Source organism: Pocillopora damicornis, chromosome 9 (assembly GCF_964200805.1).
Source record: "Pocillopora damicornis chromosome 9, jaPocDami1.2, whole genome shotgun sequence".
NCBI lineage: Eukaryota > Metazoa > Cnidaria > Anthozoa > Scleractinia > Pocilloporidae > Pocillopora > Pocillopora damicornis.
In genome coordinates this window covers 14,895,065-14,914,752 of record NC_142678.1, presented here as the reverse complement: position 1 = coordinate 14,914,752, position 19,688 = coordinate 14,895,065, and the positions used below count along the sequence as shown (strand labels likewise).

General features: G+C 35.2%; 2 protein-coding genes across 2 annotated transcripts; one reads left to right on the top strand and one right to left on the bottom strand.

The window, feature by feature from the left end:
* Positions 1-453: 453 nt before the first annotated feature.
* On the bottom strand, positions 454-11,578 carry LOC113665414 (ceramide synthase 5). The gene is made up of 10 exons (XM_027181084.2): positions 11,350-11,578; positions 7,075-7,308; positions 6,367-6,424; positions 6,117-6,167; positions 5,640-5,732; positions 4,187-4,315; positions 2,411-2,517; positions 1,955-2,042; positions 1,466-1,531; positions 454-1,087 (listed from the first exon to the last, which is right to left on the bottom strand). The coding sequence occupies exons 1-10, from the start codon at positions 11,529-11,531 to the stop codon at positions 980-982; spliced, it is 1,116 nt and encodes a 371-aa protein (XP_027036885.2). The 5' UTR covers positions 11,532-11,578; the 3' UTR covers positions 454-979.
* Positions 11,579-11,622: 44 nt separating this feature from the next.
* Positions 11,623-19,669, top strand: LOC113665415 (BBSome complex member BBS5). Its single transcript, XM_027181085.2, has 16 exons — positions 11,623-11,749; positions 11,872-11,896; positions 12,084-12,141; positions 12,594-12,659; positions 13,248-13,297; positions 13,592-13,672; positions 14,330-14,376; positions 14,472-14,574; positions 15,284-15,316; positions 16,046-16,141; positions 16,775-16,837; positions 17,442-17,525; positions 17,765-17,815; positions 18,132-18,218; positions 18,758-18,781; positions 19,110-19,669. The coding sequence occupies exons 1-16, from the start codon at positions 11,694-11,696 to the stop codon at positions 19,215-19,217; spliced, it is 1,032 nt and encodes a 343-aa protein (XP_027036886.2). The 5' UTR covers positions 11,623-11,693; the 3' UTR covers positions 19,218-19,669.
* The last annotated feature ends 19 nt before the right edge of the window (positions 19,670-19,688 follow it).

Sequence of the window (19,688 nt, the reverse complement as noted above, 5' to 3'; positions counted from 1 at the left end):
TTTTAAAACTTTTCACACCCAACATCCAAATACAAATCCTTTGCATTGTCTGCCTGACATTTTGTATAATGTTGACTCTCAGTGTTAAATAAATAATACTGCCTTTTTGTTTACTTTCTTTCCTCTCACTACCTGTGTGCTTGATAATGTAATGGTGTTGAATAGTGAATTTCCTTCTTGATCTTTCACACAGGTGAAGGGGCAAATTACCTTTTAGCAGACTGTTTAACTGATTATGTGACCTACCATTGATAGACTGGTTTCAACATAGTCCAAACACAGTCATCAATTCAAGGTGATTCTTCTTTTTTATTTTTCTCAGAAAAATCATTTTCTTTCGTATTCTCCTCTTTTCTGGATTTTCCATGGTGTGCTTGAACCTTAACCAACTAGAAAAGAGGTCAATTTTTGTGTTATTATAGAATGCTAGGAGACCACAAGTGCTGTGTCTTATTGTCATTCACAAGTGTTTATTAAATAGCTTTGAAACATATGGAAAAAATTCAAACTTAAGTCAAATTCTCAAATAGTGAAATACTAAACAATAAAGTTACATCAGCACAGTAAGTGAATAGTAGCTAAGTCTGAGAATCATCTATTCACTAATACAAAAATCATCAAACAGTGGATAGGAAGCAGTAGCCTCTGGTAAATAGGGAACTAAGATGGAAGATAGTAAAACTACTTGACAACATTCAACATTTGAACATGAAAATTAGGCCATAAATATTATTGTCCTCCTAAACAAAAACACCTCAGAAAATTTGATTAAATTGTAAAAAGACACATTTAAAAGAAAGAAACTGTTCAACACACTCAAGGTACATGTAAATTACTGAATCAGAATGACTTGTTGGAAATGGCTCTCGTTCTTTGGCAACAAATTTTGCAATTGTCTTTAAACATTAGCACTTTAAAAAGGAGAACATAAGACTACTGGAATGCCCACAATTTAGCTCTGGTTTCAAAATTTTTTTGGTCAATGCTTCTTTTTGTTGTCCACCATATTACCATCTGTATGGTTTGCGTCAGGCCTCTCATCCTCTGGACCTGACAGTTCGTCATCACTACGTGTGTCTTTTTCCACCTAACAAAATTAAGAAAGCAAGAATAAGGAAAGAAAGGAAAACTTTACTGACTTGTACACTGCAAGAGGCCTTCTATAAGGCAAACATACATTGTCATGCCACATCCTTGTTTCTTACGCCTACAAATTTGAATCAATAACAAAAAGAAAACTAATAGGGCATCCACAATCAAGAACCACAACCACAAAAATTTGAATGGTATTCTCCTTCAATTGGCCTCACCAGAGGCAACTAGAATATTTTTGGGCCTATCCCTCTCTCCCTTTGGCCTGATTCAGTTTGGCCCATCCTCAATTCCCTTGGAAGTTATGATCTTCATTGACATCAACCCCCACCCCCCTCCACCCTGACTTGGCACAAAAAGATTTATTACTCACCGTTCCCTTAATCAAAAACTGCATGGCCACCTCAGCAACTTTATATGACCAAATAACATGTAGAACCTGAACATAGTGATCAAAATAAAAAGACAAAAGAACTTTTAGAGTGACAACAATTTGAAGGGTTGTTGTATGTATCACATATTGAGATCTCAAGGAAGGTTTAAGTAGGTAACTCATGCTCATTTTCACACAGCATTTTCTCAAAATTTATACAGAATGCATAATATTCTAAATTATCCTGCTGGCTTAAAAGATCTGAAACCATTCTGCCAACCTTTTGGTTATCTGGGGCAAGCAGATTGTTGAACTAAACAAGTAACTTTCTTTGCTTACTTCACCATTTGGCAAAACTCATACATGGCATGGTTCAATTAATTTTAAAAGCACAAATTGGAGTTCACATTGCTCAAACCCTGGGCCAGGTCACAAGTTTAGCTGTCAAACTTCTCACTTGGGGCATGTAAACAATGGATTTAGCAGTACCTGCAGACATGACAACAAACCAAAGAACCATGACCATGCTTTAAAAGGACCCACATACTCTTGACAGTGGTATACAACATGCAAAACCCTGTTTGAGTAAAGAAATACATTTGTGTTGTAAAATGTTGGGGTCAATTTTTAAATCAAATACCTACGCTGTCTGTCAGTCATTTGGCAAGTCCCTAGTTTGTTTAGTCAGTCAGATGGTTTGTCAATCAATCAGTGAGTCATGAAAATCATTCAGCAATTAGTTTAGTCAAATGCACAGTCCATCATTGTGGGTTAATGTGGTCTCTCAATGTCAGAATCCTTCAACTCCTGAACAATTCTCCCCTTTCCAGCAATACATTACCTTTGCCTATTTTTTAGTCTAATAATAAACACCCTTTACTTGATAAGTTTGTCTTTTCCTATCACCTCTCCACCATTACAATTGTAAGGGGACAGCAAACTTACCAGAATGGATAATAAACCAGCCTTGTAACATTGAATATCACAGCAAATAACACAAATATTAAGTTAGTTGTAGCTTCCCACTTGGCGTAATTAAACACTTTTGCTGACTGCAACAAAAACAAAAAAAAAACCCAGAATCAACAGTCACAGAATAAAATCTTTCAAACCAAAACCAATAACCCCTAACCCCCAAGATCTGATTGTTAGTTCTCACCTCCAGCTGTTACAAATTTCTTTGCAAATTAGTAAGGAGAAATTTGTGTTGGATCAAGATATCAATTTCTACCTGATATGTTTGAGTATTCTCATTACCTGTTTGCCAGATAATTCACAGATATTATAGGGAGTGGTTACATGTTAATCACTTATAGGAGTTGAAGGGTTAAAGGAGAGTTATGCTCCAGATAATGATCATTATTATAGCGGAGCTCGCAGAGCATATCCTCATAATCATACAAAATAGTAGTAACCCATTCAAGCCGAAAAACTTTGGATGTACAATTGTATGACCGTATGACCTTACAACTCTACAACCGTATGACCATACAAGGTGCTACTTTTAACATGCTTGGTCAACTGTACCGCGGCACGCCAACACCACGGCTTTGTCCAGTAGTCCAGTGGTCAGTGCACTGGGCTCCAAGACAGACAACCCAGGTTCTAGTCCTGGCCAGGGCAAGGCGTTGTGCAAGCTCCACTCTTAGGCTTGGCTAAATCTATATATTACATTCAACTCACTATCTCTTTTCTGATTGGCCGCAAGTCAACAGTGAATTTTCAAAATCAGCACCTAGGACGTCATCTAGCTGCAGATTATATAATAATCACACCAAGGGCACTTAAGGTCATGGATAATCATGTCATGTATGACCAGGATACATGATTTCTAAGGGTAATCATGTTGAGGTCATGCGCATTGTGTTGCTAACTGATTTGTATATTTTTACACATTAGGAAATTAATTACCTGTTCTTCTTACTGTCATGTTCATTTTTTTTTGCTCAATGTATAACAAAACAATTATAAGATTTAGTTTTTGTGATATCCAGAAAAATCAAGGCCTTGGTAAGGGTTATCAGCCTCAGCCTCAGCCTTCCACTAAAGCTGATAACCCCTGCCTCAACCTTGATTATTCTGGATATCACAAAACCCTCATCCACTTATTGTTCATTAATAATGATATTTATTACTAACAACAATGATTTTCTGTAGTAATTGTTAGTCAGAGCAGTCATTTGTGCACTTTTCTTGCTTCAATTTGTTCTGCCATTTGGCAAGTTTGATTAGTGTGCTAAGTTGTTTCAATGTAAGTACCCTCAAAATTGAATTTACAGCACATTTGGAGGCAATTTTTAAAAATTTCCTTGGGTTCTCAAATTGCGGAAAGTTTTACAAATGCAAACTTGCATTTCAGTGATAGAGATAAAAGTTATATATGGTTTGTTCATCCCTTTACACCCTAACATCAGTATATATATTCTCCATACTTTTCTCCATACATTTCCTAAGGCACTGACAAGGAGAATTTGTTGAACGATCAAGAGCTTCTTTAGTTGGTGATCATTTCCTTTATTCTTGTGACCTTAACGTGATTCAAGGGTGATATTGTGAGGAAAATATTAGATGCTAGTCACTGTTAGGGGTAAAGGGTTATCATACTCCTCCACAAAATTTTAAATGAAAATGTCAGTAAGTTTTTGGTTGAAATGCTAAAAAAAGTGAAAAAATGGTTTTTAATAATATTCCTCTCCCTCCTTTTTCAGCATGAAGACTCACCTCCAGAAAAATATCAGCCAAGTCATGCAAAAGCATTATCACGCTACCAATACGAAAGAAACCACTTGAGTATGAACATACTGTCAACATGATTGTAACTACATGGTGGATAGCCATTTGCCAAAAATCCTGAAAACAGAAAATTTTGGTTTGATTTTAAACAAAACTTAGGCATTTTTCTAATCATTTTGAATATGGAGACATTGCATCAGGGAACAGAAATAATGACTCCCTGATCTTCATCTAATTACCCTTTAAATTATCTATTCACTAAATTAAGTTTCCTTTACCTGGTATTTAAAAAAGTAATTAATCAATTAGGAAGGCCCAAATGAAAATTTTTTTGGGCAACTTAGATTTCTTAATTAAATCTTATCATAAGTTACTCAATCTATCAGCAAACAAGTTCCTCCCATGTGCTCCTATAACAGAAAGTTAAAAATTAAGAATGATAATTTTCAGAATACCACTTTGATCAGTACCAACTTCAGAGCTGCCCTCTTTTTTGTGTGCAAGTTACAACTTCATACTTTGATGATGGAATCAATTTTCATCTCCATTTAAGGCTAATGGAATCCACATTATAAACTGATTTGTAGTTTTAAGATTTTGGAGTTAGCGGAATTAAGCAATTGTTAGCCTTGTACACTTGTGCATGCTTTGCTGATGACATGTTATCAACAACATGGCACAGGTTGCATGTAATTATGCAACAAAATATCAAAAGCTTCTTTGACGACTGTGTTCATGGCACAGGTTGCATGTAATTATGCAACAAAATATCAAAAGCTTCTTTGACGATTGTGTTCATGGCACAGGTTGCATGTAATTATGCAACAAAATATCAAAAGCTTCTTTGACGACTGTGTTCATGGCACAGGTTGCATGTAATTATGCAACAAAATATCAAAAGCTTCTTTGACAACTGTGTTCATGGCACAGGTTGCATGTAATTATGCAACAAAATATCAAAAGCTTCGTTGACGACTGTGTTCATGGCACAGGTTGCATGTAATTATACAACAAAATATCAAAAGCTTCTTTGACGACTGTGTTCATGGCACAGGTTGCATGTAATTATGCTCAAAATATCAAAAGCTTCTTTGACGACTGTGTTCGTGGCACAGGTTGCATGTAATTACGCAACAAAATATCCAAAGCTTCTTTGATGACTTTCCTTCCACTCAAAAGGGAACAGTTTTCTTGTATCTCTGTCACAAAGCACATTGTTTTGCATTTCATTTTTTCTATTTTCAGCCTTAATTTAGAAGGAAATGAACAACAACAAGAAACAAAAGGCATAATGAATGAACCACTGCTTCCATAGGCCACCAGCATATCAAAAAATGCTTCATTCTTGGAAAGACAAATTAAGATAAAAATGTGGTGCTGTTAACTTCTAATAGTAAGTTCAATGATAAATTTGTGATCAGAAAACATAAAAGTTACAAACCTTTCTTTTGACATCCACAAAAAAAGAAATGAGAAGGGACATGTAGAAGGCTATTTCAACCACATAATAGAAAAATATAGCATCTGTAAGAGGCTGGAAAAAAAAGAGAGAAACCAGGAGTCAGTTGGAGACAACATGGATGAATCTACATGGTTAATAACTATCTCAAACTTACAAATGAATGAATGATTTTCAAGTAGTTTTGAGTTACTAAAGTAACGCATTTGGAGAATATGATAATACAAAATAAACTAGTTGAAACTCATTGCGACCAACAATTAATTTGTTAACTGCAACACATGTACTACTATACTAATTATGTTCTAGTTATGAGTTGTGTTGACAGCGATTTTCAAAAATATTTCATTTGCTATGGGACAAAGAAGTGATAATGTTCCCTTCATTTAATCACCCATTTTTCCAAATATTTCCAATCTTACTTTACAGTTCTTTTGTACAATACATAAAATGTCTAACCTGTTCTCCAAAACCAACAAAACAGAGTCGCAGATCCCAAAGCCAAGGTTCCTGAAAATTTGAACATCTCAAAACTTTTTATTTTTGCTACAACCTAATTATCTTTGGTTTTTTTTTTCTTAAAGTATCATTCAGGTCACCTCTGAAAAAATCTTGAAATGCTTATTTTTTTCAAAAAAAAAAATTAAGCTTCTATTAGAGAATGAGTTGCTCAAATATGTTGAAAAACCATATGTTAAAATAAAATTACCTTGTATAATATAACTATTCCATAAATGGATGTCGCCAAATAGAACAAAAATCTCCAACTACAAAATAAATGAAAAGATGAAAGAGTGTGCTGCCTAAAACAAGAATACATTCGACAGTCTGCCAGTCCCCACTGATAGCCCTGGAATAGAACTAATCCAGAGGTTAATTTTAATCAAGGTTTGGTTATTCTTTTGCTCAAAAGCCATCTGTCAGAAAATTTTCTGTATTCTTTTTAAGGCATCCAATCATTAAATTGTAGACAAAGAGAATTATACTGAATTTTTTTCAAGCTTTCAGATCTGAAATCAGATTTCATACTAATCCTGGGTTATCCTAGCCAAACTTTGAACAACCCAGCCCTAAGTGGAAAGAGACACTGTGTGAATCAAGCATCAAGCCAAGGAACACAACACAATAGCTCTATCAGGTTTTGAGCTTAGACACCTCAAGTTCAGAGCACTAACTGTCAGGCTACCATAGTAACTAGATTTTGTAGCTTTAAGATTTTAAAGCTGTATTCTAAAAACTCTGAGAGAACCTGTATAGTTTTGCTGTCTACATCCTGCAGATTCATAGAGATCACAACTTCAAGTCCTGTCTCAGCCATGAATTCTTTGATTTAAAAATTATTTTGGTCCAAAACAACAGTTCCCAGACTCATGGCACAACTAAGAAATAAAATGACAGAGATCAAAATATTATGCACCTGCTTTCAGTAGCCTTCCTCATAATGGATGGTTTTGATTGCTGTCGGCGATTTTTGAACCATCTTTTCACTTCACGTGGAGTCCAGCCAAGTTGTTTTGACAGTCCCTCTACTCGTTCAGTGTTAGGGCATTTGCTGATTGTTTGGTAAACCTTCTCACAAAATGTATTTTCTACAAAAACTATAGGTTCTTCTGTTACACCAAGGTAGCCTGCCAAAGGTGTTGCAATGAATCTAAAGAGCAGGGAAGGAAACCCAGCAATAAGGAAATCAGATGAAGAGAAAACAGGAGCTGGTTCAAATAAAGTAATGTTTTGTTCATTGGATAAATGAACCAACCTTCTGATGAAAGTGAAGACAAAGAATTTTTATGAGTGAGCCTAACTAATTTAGTGTGCAGACCAAGAGCTAATTTCTAAGAGTACTTAATCTTGTGCACCATATAAAATCAGCTGGGTTCACACCTCCAAAAATTCAATTCTGTGTGTCTGTAACATCAATTCCCCTCTTATTTTGGCTCTCTCAATGCAACTCATCCAATAAATAATCTGATCATAGCATATAATGAAAAGCCGGAGCAAAAATATCAGATATTTTTCGAAAATGGTGATCAATAATATTACAAATTGAATAAGAAAGATGGTTAGTTTTGAGCTTGGTAAGGAAAAGGAAAAATATATTCTTGGTCTTATCATAAGCATTAGACAAAGAAAGAATTATAAGTCCCCATAAGGAATTGAACCTCACACCTTCAGATTCCGTGCTCCAATGCCCTACCGTTGAGCCACAGAGACTCTAAGGTAAGCAAGGCCCTACATGAAGTTCATATGTGACACGTATTCTGCAAACTGCTGGGATCAGCAATGTCCTTAGCATTATGTTTATAAATAAAATATGAAAGATGGTAACTTTTGAACCTCACACCTTCAGATTCCGTGCTCCAATGCTCTACCACTGAGCCACAGAGACTCTACGGTAAACAAGGCCCAACATGAAGTTCATATGTGACACACACTTTTGAACCTCAGACCTTCATGGGGACTCCAAAGTTTTTCTTTATCTCATGCTCATGACAAAACAAAAAACATTAATCTATCTATATCTATATCCTCTTGGGTAGTGTATACCGGAGCATTATTTTTAATCTCTTCTATACCCTCTTAGGTAGTGTATACCTGAGGGTTATTTTTAATCTCTTGCATACCCTCTTGGGTAGTGTATACCTGAGGATTACCTTTAATCTCTTCTATACCCTCTTGGGTAGTGTATACCCAAGGGTTATTTTAATCTCTTGCATACCCTCTTGGGAAGTGTCTACCTGAGGATTAATTTTTATCTCTTCTATACCCTTTTGGGTAGTGTATACCTGGGGGTTATTCATAATCTCTCCTATTCCCTCTTGGGTAGTGTAAACCCGAGGATTACCTTTAATCTCTTCTATACCCTTTTGGGTATTGTATACCTAAGGGTTATTTTAATGTCTTGCATACCCTCTTGAGAAGTGTCTACCTGAGGGTTATTTTTAATCTCTTCTTTATCCTCTTGGGTGGTGTATACCTGAGGGTTATTTTTAATCTCTTCTATACCCTCTTGGGTAGTGTATACCTGAGGGTTATTTTTAATCTCTTCTATACCCCTTTAGGCAGTGTATACCTGAGGGTTATTTTTTATCTCTTTCATACCCTCTTGGGTAGTATATACCTGAGGGTTATTTTTAATCTCTTGCATACCCTCTTGGGTAGTGTATACCTGAGGGTTATTTTTTATCTCTTTCATACCCTCTTGGGTAGTGTATACCTGAGGGTTATTTTTTATCTCTTATATACCCTCTTGGGTAGTATACACCTGAGGGTTTTTTTAATCTCTTGCATACCCTCTTGGGTAGTGTATACCTGAGGGTTATTTTTAATCTCTCCTATACCCTCTTGGGTAGTGTATACCTGAGGGTTATTTTTAATCTCTTGCATACCCTCTTGGGTAGTGTATACCTATATCTAATCAACACAGCTTCTGGACTTTAAAAGTTAAAGACCATGACCTGTATTAAGAAGCAATTTCTTTTTCTTTCCCAATAAAAAAGTGTTAACTGATCCACTAGATCTGGCATTCTGTAACATCATTTTTTAAAAAGTTGTTCATAAAATTTAGGTCAGTTAGCCAATCCATGAAGGTGACAGAAACATTTGAAATAGTTGTCAAAATTTAGTGGCCACTCCATAAATACATACAAAGCAAACCAGTACGACCAAATTTAAACAAAAAAATTAACTGCTTGATTTTAAAGTAAACCTATGAAGCTTACTGCTAAGTTTGGAGATATTCCTGTAGAGTCCTAGCCAAACAAAGAAAAATTTGATAACAAAAGTTACCTCAAAAAACAAAAAAAAAAACAACAACAACAAAATTACCATGTAGAATGAGGATGCATGAAATACTACATTTGCCATTAGAGTGTTTGCTCTGCTCCACCTTAATAATGAAATTTCAACTACTATCAATAACACATCTGCTTGGAGGGTAAATAAATGCAAAAAGCTTTGGACAGCTGAGAGCTAGCATAAATTTATATGTATTTGCCAAAATATACACAAAGCTTTTTAAGTCAGAGTGTTGTTTACACAACTGCAAAAAAATCATGAAGGAGCCCTTCACTATTACCAGATGAAGTTTGGTTTAGGCAAATAATTATCAAATGAATATGTTTGCTACTATAAAATCACAATCTTTTGTGAAAACTGATTTTTTTCAAAAAATAATAATAAGAGAAACTACCAAGCTTTATATTCATAGTCCTTTCTGGGAATTACCCTCTGACAGCTTAACCCCTTGGAAGTGATTAAAATGTAACTTCTCCATGTAACATCCATACATTATCCAGCAAACAGGTAATAAGAATACTCAAACTTATCAGGTAGAAGTTGTTATCTCAATCTAGCACCAAATTCTCCTAACTAATTTATAAGGAAATGTGTGGTAGATGGAAGGGAGAATTGACAATCAGATCTTGGGAGTTAGAGTTAAGGAAGCAATCTCCCAATGGAAAAGAAGAAAAATGCATTGAATGGTAGCGAAAGTTGGTTGAGAGAACATAGCGTCAGCATCAACAAACTTATGCTGCTTTACTGTCCACATAAACAACAAAAAAAGATATAAAATATCTACTCAGAAGACACCTATACAAAAATATGTTTACTTTACACTTACTGGTGGACAGATGTCATAAATGGCTTAATATATATGAAGACCTGTAACTAATATAAATAAAAAAAACCTGGAAATGGATTCAGATTTTGAAGTTATTGCTCAGCAATTATCTATTTATCAGATCTCACTGCATGATATCCAACATAAAGAAAAATGAACTTAACAGGGAACTCTTCAAGGTTTTTCTAGCTTATCGCTGAAAATAAATCCTTTTAGCAACCAGAAAACGATTGAACATGTTTGTCAAAAGAACGTATTGTTAATTTCCAGAGTAGTTCTCGACAAATGACATGCAAATCAGATCGGCTACGCTTTTTGTGGGAGAAAGAACGGACCACTTAGTACAGCTACACAAAAATAGAACAGGTGTTTCCAAAGCAATGAATGTTATTAATTTTTTGGATACAAAACGAAATCATGTAAATTTCATGCTTCTCATATATAGGTCACACCTAGAGTTTAAAGCTTTGGTTTGACATTTTGTCTCAGTGGTTGTCAGAAACGTGCGGTTAATGTTAAATTTTGAGACAATATGACGAAGAGGCCTTTAAACGTGGTTTGTTGGGGTCAATAGAAATTTGCTGAAGAAAAATTCACCACGGAGGGTGGTAACATCCGGAATAAAACGAAAAATCAGATGAACTACGACCTCATCTATACTTCACGTTGAAATGTTGACGTTTGACTGGATTTGTAAATAAATAAATATCAAATTCTTACATTAATGAATTGAAGGGAAATAAATTCATGCTCACGATATTAAATCGCTACCTCCTTAAAATTTTCAGGACGAATTTACTTTTACTACATTTGTAAAATGCAATGATCACAGTCTACCTTGGAGAAAATACTGTCCCGCGCGTGCTTATCTTATCTGCTTGGACAAGTTAAGTTTTCAAAGCAAAATCGCATTGGATCACAATGATAAACACTGCCAAACGAAATGTGAATTTTCATTCTCAGAAGTCTTGGTTAAAGACGGAACACGTCACACAAAAATAAAGCCGAGGTGTGAACCAAAATCTAACACAACAACTATACGATCAAAGAGTCTGTAGTCCATCAACTAACCTCTCGAAGAGAAATCGTAGAGCGATCAACACCACAGCAAAGGGAAAGCATAGAAAAAGCTCACCATTTTGGACCCACTTATGCTTTTTCGCTTGTTCTAAGCTCTCCCAAGTGGAATATTCTGGTAACCAGAAATTTCTGTCCCAAAACCACGCTCTCAGGCTCAGCAGCTGATCCGCCATGACCAAGGAATCCCTATGATGTGACACACTTGTTTCCCACAAAACCCTTCACGCCTTCTTGAGACAGTTCATTTATTTTACATAGCCATCGTGTTTAAGTTCATAGGACGCCATGTTGGTTGTCAGGGAAAAATTGTGATTGCGAAAAATCTAGAATAAGAAATGGCCTACTGCAACTTATGGGAAGATCGAGATGTACGTTTTGACATCACCTTACAGTAAGTCTGGTTTTAGAACCACAGATACTTGAACTCTGTCTTGTGCAAGTCAGATCGATTTAGTAGGGAGCATGCAAGCATTGGAAAGCCCACTAATCACTTTATTTCCTTTCTTGTTACAGACAAATGCAGCTTAGACCAGGAGAGGTAATTGTAGAGCTTTATTTCCTTGATTAAATTGATTTACACAGTATTGCTTGATTAATAATCACCAACACCTCGCTATGTAAGCCTATAATAAAGAAACTGGTTCCGAAATTGAGAGGCTATGTTATGGAGGGTGAATAAAATGCATGTCTTCCGTGTTAACTTGTCATTGATTTTATCATTTAAGGAGTTAATTGACAAGCTTGATTCAGTTGAAGATACCAAGGGAAATAATGGTGATAGAGGTACGGTACTACCTGTTAAATTTAATTGTCACGCAATTACTTAAAAAGTACTGTACAATTAATTAGTGTATTTACGTTGATCGGAATCTGTGAATCATTTGCCTGATCGATCGTCTTATAAACTGCTCACATGGTGCTCCCATGGTGCTGTGACTGGTTAAGGCTTTGCCTGTGAGCCCTTAACTTTAGCATACAATGGCAAACATTTGAGATGTACATTTCCAATCTCGTCAAAGAGACGTTTCCTTCGTTGTAGCCGCCCCACTCCCATCCCCTCAAATGCCCTTCAGATTGAAGATAGGGAATTGTGGGAGATTTTGTTTCCAGGATTTTTCCTTCCTTGTTGTTGTACAAATGATCTTAGAATTGATGTTTCGAATCAAATGGCCAGGAGAAAATTGCATGTGGGTACTAATGCCCTTTTCTGGTTTCTTATCCCTTTTTTTCTCCAGGAAGACTTCTCGTCACTAACCTTAGACTAATATGGCATTCACAGAGTATGCCCAGGGTAAACTTGTGTGAGTAACATTGATTTTTGTAGATTTTATTCAGCCACTCTAATTTCAGCTTCCTGGAGGAGCTTACCAAACGAATTAAGAATATTTATTGTTCTACTTCAGAGATGTTATCCTCTGAAAATCTGGAATAGAAAGATCACTTCCCTGACCCTCTCTACTCACACTAAATTTGTTTCTTGACCCTTCCATTTCAGTCTAAAGTTTGCACAAATGATCCAAAAGCAAAAACAGAACTTGCAAAATTAAAACTGCAGTCCTTGGGTTGATTTCCACTCTTTCATAGAATTCTCAATAGAAAATGCTTTGAACCCAGAAATAATTATGGTCTTGTAGTCTGGTCCTCAATGTTAGTTTTTCTTTAAAAAGGACTGTTTGCAATGAAAGTGATTGATATTTTGCTATTTTGAATGAAAGATGGAAAAATAAAAGTTTGTTTTTGTAGAAATCCCCAACTTGCATTGCATCTTGCAATAGTAAAAAGACATATTCGATGTACACCTTTGTCTAATTTGCTAGACTACACTGAAAAAATCTTGTGTCAGTCTTCTAACTAAAAATAGTTTATAGTTTTTGATTTTATTATTGCAGCTGTTGGGTTCAGTTGTGTCGTTAATGTGTCTACCAGATCGGCAAATTCAGTATGTATGATAATTTTTTTTAATGTGACCATTATTAACTTGTTATTAAAAGCTAAGTTAAACATATTTCAAAATTATGCAGTCACTATAACCTTACTAATTTTGTTTCACAAACAATTCAGTTTTGGTTTTCTTTTTTCAGTTGATTTATCAAATTTTATTCCCACTGACATTGCATTTTAGGGTACAAAGCAGAAGTCATCAATCAAAAAGAAAATGATTTTTCTTTGAAAAAATGAATGTCACATTCTTCCCTCACCCTTTTTTTTTGTCTTATCCAATTTACAAATTTAGAAACTTCGGGGACAGACAGAAGCTCTATATATCTTAACAAGGTGTAACAACACAAGGTTCGAGTTTATCTTCACAAATCTGGTAAGACTTTTTTCACATTATCTGCACTTTGTTTTGTTTAGTAGTTTCAAGCACTTGTTGGGAAAGATATGTTTTAATATCCACAGGGTGAAGCAGGTCAAGGCTGCTGATGTACTGTAATTTATATTCATTGGTAATAGGACTGAATGGAGTCCAATTCAGTCTGTAATAGTACAAGTGATGAACAAAATCAGATGACCAAAAAGCAAGAGTCTGATTTGTTAATCATGGGTATGATTAGAGATAAAAAAGGACAACAAGAAGTCCTGTTATCAATTAATCAAATCCATGACAATTTTTGAGAAAGAAACTAGACATAGCTGATATACATTTTCATTGAAAAAAGAATGGTTAACTTGGCAAAATGGAGTTTAAATCTGGGCCGGGTTTTCCAAAACAAGGTTTAACTAACCTGGGGTTAGTGTGAATTTTTAATTTAGTTTTTATAGCTCTGCAAAGGGATTTTTTGTTCACATTTTCCCTAGTAGTTTCAAGGCATACTGAGATGAAACCCAACAAAACCTTAGCTCTCAAACATGCTCTTCTACGCCAGAAATTAAAGCCTAGATTAACTTTTAAACCTAAATTGACGTTAACCCCTTTTTGAACAACCTGGTCCTGTTAATTAATTGACTTATATATATTTTACATTTACAGGTTTCTGGTAGTCCCAGACTTTTTACAACAGTGATTTCAGTTTTCAGGTATGTGGAGAGGAACTTTGAGTTATCAATTACATTGGCCTCCTTTTTTATCATTCTTTAGGGATTCATTTCTGAAAAATGCCTTCTCTTATCAGAGCATATGAATCTTCTAAGTTGTATCGTGACTTAAAGCTTCGTGGGGCACTGATCCTTAATAAACAACTGCGGCTCTTACCATTGGAGCAAGTTTACGATAAGGTAATATGGGAATGTTTAATTAAAATTACTATATTATAGCATTTGAGAGATTTTGTGCAGCTTATTGCATCCCAGAAGATATGCACATGTTATCCAGCCTCCTTTTATAAAGTTTCTTGGTAATTATGTGCATGTTTAAAATGATTGGAAAATCGCTGTAATTTATCAAGCCTCCTTGTATAAAGTTTCTTGGTAATCATATGCATGTTTAAAATGATTGGAAAATTGCTGTAATTTTTAAACCAAAATTACAAATGAAGAAAACCTTTCTGCTCTGTGGAACTACTCAGGTTGTCTTTTTCAGTTGTGTTCTGAATGGATGTGTTAAGAAAGTCAACATTGTTGGGTATTAGTTGCAACATGCATGTTAAGTGTCTTGATATGGAGCAAAAGACAATAACTCATAACCACCTTTAATCAATTTAATTTGGTATTATCAACTGAGTTGATAAGTGAACATAAATTGGCCCCTGTTATGAGTTTCAAAGCTGAGGTTTCAAGCATTAGCCCTCTCTTGGAGTACTGATAAAGGGCTAACACTCGGAATGTCAGCTTTGCCAATTTACATGATCAATCCAGTTAACAATACCAGATTACCTTGTTTTATTCTCCCACTGATACGGCAGTACTGTGACAGTTTTTTAAGAATCTTACCCCTTTTATTCATCCACCTTTAATCATTATTCATTTAAATGTGTTTTTATACTAGATAAATGGTGTCTGGAATCTCTCCAGTGATCAGGTACTGAATTTGTTGATTTTCTTTTTTCAAAAACTCTTCTTATGTTCACCTTCCCAAAGGGTGCCATTAGATAAGGAGAAAGCTAGTTGTTTATTTTAGTTGTTTTCTATTATTAACTGAGGTGATAACATAAATTTGCCACTGTAGAGAGTTTCAAAGCTGACATTTCAAGCATAATAGCCCCTCATCATTCACTCTGATAAAGGGCTAATGTTCAAAATGTCAGCTTTGGAACTCTTTATAGTGGCCAGTGTACGTTATCAACTCTGTTTAATTTGACAATGCTAAATTACCCAGTTTTACTTTCCCACGATTGTGGTATCACAGGTTCTTTAGAAACTAACCCCCTTTCTTTGTTTCTTATCCTCTAGATGTGTCAATCCAGATTCTCACAATGTACATGAAAAGCAATGAATCTGAATTGATTCTTCACGCTCAAGCTCTTATATTGTAAATAGTGGAGGCTATGCCAGATGATGATCAATTTAAAACTCAGCCATCCAAAACAAGGGCAAACTTATGGCAAATTGCAGATTTTGAAAACTAATTTTCCTTGCCCTGAATTAATCAGAAATGATCAAAATGTCATTTATCTCGATGGTATCTTGTTATTGAATTTTTATTAATTTTTATTAGTTAAAAACCTCATTAGCATTACTAGTGTTTAGGTGTTTAGAGATTCAGAGTGAGGACTGTTGAGAGGTTAATTTTCTGTTTTGGCTGTTTCAGGGAAACCTCGGAACTTTTTATATTACCAATGTTCGCTTGGTGTGGCATGCAAACATGAATGACACATTCAATGTCAGTATTCCCTACTTACAAATGGTAAGTTCAAGTGTTAAATTCTTCTTGACTAGTATGTCTAAATATTCAGGTATTTCACCTTTAATTTAATTAATTAGCTTATAAATTTAAAATGATGAAAAATATTGAGTTAGTGCTTACTTAAATTTAACAATGGAATCACTTTTAACTTCCTAGAATTTTTGTTTCTGACTGCTCTTGTCATGGACAAGTTCGCAAACAACAACCAGCCTTTAGCCCTTTAAACCCTAAGAGTGACCAGCTACTAATTTCTCCCTACAGTAATACTGCTGAATCATTCATTAAGATCATGAGAATAAAGGGAAAGATCACCAACCAAAGAAGCTTTGATAGCTAAACAAATTCTCCTTACCAGCACCAAAGGAAATGTACAGAGAAAAGAATGGAGAATATGGAACTGTAGTTAGGTTGTAAAGGATTAACAGAAAACTCATTGCAGAAAAAAAGTAAAATAGACTTGATTTCCACTCTTACAAATTGGAAAAAGATCCAGATTTTCTTTTATTTTGGAGGTTTCAATAGACTGCATAAGAGATAAGGAGATTGGTTTGTATCAAGGGGAGTTCAACTCTATATGACATGTTGGTATAATAATTGAGGTATAAAACACAGTGTTGGTGCTGTTTTCAACAGAGATCAGTCAAAATAAGGGATTCCAAGTTTGGACTTGCATTAGTTTTGGAAACTTCACAGCAGGTACTACTACAAACAACAGGCAAAAATGGTTAATCTATGGCAACTTTGCTAATATTCCTTAGTAACTTGAAATATTTAGCTTTAATCTCTCATAATCATTTTTCTGCAGATGAGGTAGTTTGTGGTTAACCGCCTATTAAATACTTGGTTTGAAATTTAAATAATTGAAAGAAATCCCACACAATTTTTTAAAGGGCAAATCCCAAAGATAGAGTGAGGTACTATTAGACCAAGGAACACCTCTTTATTCACAGTTCATAGTTAGATTAAAAAAATTTGTTCATGGGGACATGAAAAGATCATCAACCCAATTCACAAGTAAACAAAACATTAAGTCATAATTCATAGCAAAAAAAATCACCCAATCACACCTTATGTAAAAAGTTTAGGAGACCCTTTAACATGTATTTCTGACTCTTGGGTGGAGAGAGGCATGGTGAGAGATACACAATGACCTGGCCAGGGCTAGAGCCCAGACCCCAGAGTTCATGAGCATGCCATCCTTCAACCCATCAGCAAGGCTTGTCTTAAATCCTTTAAAATAGTTGTGAATAATCATCTTGATGGCTGACAGTCTTTGATTTTTGTGTGTTTGGCTGTTTAGAGTGGTGGATATGTACTTGGGTTCCGTATTGACCCAGGAGAGAAATTACAAGAAGCAGCTAAAGAAATTCAAAGTTTACAAAAGGTAATTGGTCACAGACTTGTCATCTCTGTCTTGCTTTTACACTATTGTTGAAACTGAGCAGTAAAACTGTGAATATTGACCACACATCACAACCCTTAAAGAACATTAACTATTTTGTAATAATTATTGTAATATAATTGTATGAAAGAGCATCTAATTGACTGTTTTTGTTGCCGTTGTTGTTAATTTCCAACATTTCTGATATATCGTACCTTTTTTCCATTCTATCTTTCTTTCAGGTTTACAGTGCCAGTCCAATATTTGGAGTGGAATTTGAAACAGAGGAAAAGGTTTTCCTCATGATTTTAAGTTTTCTAATCTATAACTTGTAAGGTTGGATATCTAAAAATTACGGCCACTGTTGAGACAAGGAAACCAAGCTCTATCATGAGTTTTGGTGGACGTGTAGGAAGAAAATGATTGGAAATTCTTGTTCTGTTTATTTTGTTTGTGTCCTTTGAGCCTTACTTGATGCAGAATTTGGACTTCTCAGAGGAGGATTGACTTAAATTTAGCTGAAAATCTGCATTCCAGTCAGCACTAACTCTTACCTTTTGTTCCCACATTTTGCTGTTGAGTGATTATTATTGTGTTTTTGTATTTCAGCCCCAAACAGTAGATGAGGTTACAGTTGACCCAGTCCAGGATGATATAGAGATTGTTAATGAGGGGGAAGGCACTGATGCCTTTGCAGTAAGTAGTCAGTAACTTTCTCTCCATATTTTCTAAACCTTTTTCCAAAATGGTTTGACCTTCCAGAATGACCAAACCTATTTGAGGTAACTGATCAACTCAAGAACATTTTGCCTAGCTGCTAATTTAATGCCATGTTTATCTACAGTGTATGGCTGGAAGAGATCACTTACAACTACCTCTTTGAAGAAGCCACTTTCGTTAGATGGGAAAGAGTTTTTACTCTTTATATTATAGCCTGGGGTGGCTTCCCTGTTATAGCCAGTTATTAGATGCCACTGTGTCCACTGGTGGAGTGGCCAACCAGTATCTAAAAGGCACAGGATCAATCCCTTCATTGTTTCAAATCCTAAATTTGTTGATTTCTTTGCCACAATGACTGTAATGTCAGCTTATCTCCAAGATCAATTTGTTTCATGCTGTCTCATGCACAATTCCAAATTAATCTGATATAATACTCTTTGTCACATCATTTGTTCTTCTTTAAGAATTATTCAGTCTTAATGGTATGTGACTGTGTAATTTTTTTTCTATTTCAGGCATACTTTGCTGATGGTGATAAGGTAGGTGTCCATGCCCTATGTTAATGCATTTGCCATCATAACACCAAAGGTATAAATTGAATAGCTCCTACATAGAAATTCTCCATTATAATTATTTCCAAAATGCAAACTACCCAATAAGCAGTTTCCTACATACAAGTTTGATTTTGAAATACTGTTCAATTGTGTTTTTAAAGGCCTATGTTATACCAAATTCATTGGCGGAATTTCTTGTAGTTTAAAATAGCTCTGTCACTGATGAAGATTCAACCTTTGAGGCTGGTGCAGTAGTGAGATAAGTCATGAGGAGTAACGTGACTGGTAATTTTTCTATCTTTGTTCTTTGTAGTCAAGTGATCGTGAACCAGTGTATTCAGAGCAGCTGGGCCTAGCTGTGGAGAAATTAAAGGATGGCTTCACCTTACAAGGGCTCTGGGAAGTTGTCCCAAGTCAATGAGTTTCATTCTCTTCATCAAATAAGTGGCTACAGAGTTGACTTTGCCTTGGCTGTGTAAATATCTGTATTCAAATTAATCCAGGAAATTGTACAAAACCCATCAGTCAAAGGCCAGTCAAAAGGCTGGAACAAGTTCCTGTTCTTTAAATATTGTGTTAGTGTCTCCTAAGGTACAAACATGTTTCCTGTGACATTTTTTATTATTTTCTTGTAAATAGCTCTCTAGCCAATGAAAACTGTTATGAGATGAGCATGTGCATATATCAAGTGGGATATTTCATAGTAATTGTAGGGTTAACAATCAACAGCATCGACATGAAATTGTGAAAGTATTACCTAATAGTGTGATGAAGTGATGCTGTGTCAAGCCTTAATTTATTTAAACTTAAAATAATAGAGACAATGGTTACATAGAGTACCAAGTTATCTGAAATAAAATTGCTGAAAAGTGAGCTATCATGAGCTGAATGG

Bases quoted from the DNA above. Each gene is read 5' to 3' on its own strand.
- LOC113665414 (XM_027181084.2), bottom strand. From the start codon at position 11,531: ATGGCGGATCAGCTGCTGAGCCTGAGAGCGTGGTTTTGGGACAGAAAT. The intron at 7,309-11,349 runs GTTAGTTGATGG...CCTGCTCTTTAG, and splicing joins CTACGATTTCTCTTCGAGAG to ATTCATTGCAACACCTTTGG. The intron at 1,088-1,465 runs GTGAGTAATAAA...TAATTTTGTTAG, and splicing joins AGTTTTTGATTAAGGGAACG to GTGGAAAAAGACACACGTAG.
- LOC113665415 (XM_027181085.2), top strand. From the start codon at position 11,694: ATGGCCTACTGCAACTTATGGGAAGATCGAGATGTACGTTTTGACATC. The intron at 14,575-15,283 runs GTAATATGGGAA...TTTTTATACTAG, and splicing joins TGGAGCAAGTTTACGATAAG to ATAAATGGTGTCTGGAATCT. The intron at 17,816-18,131 runs GTTTTCCTCATG...TTTGTATTTCAG, and splicing joins AATTTGAAACAGAGGAAAAG to CCCCAAACAGTAGATGAGGT.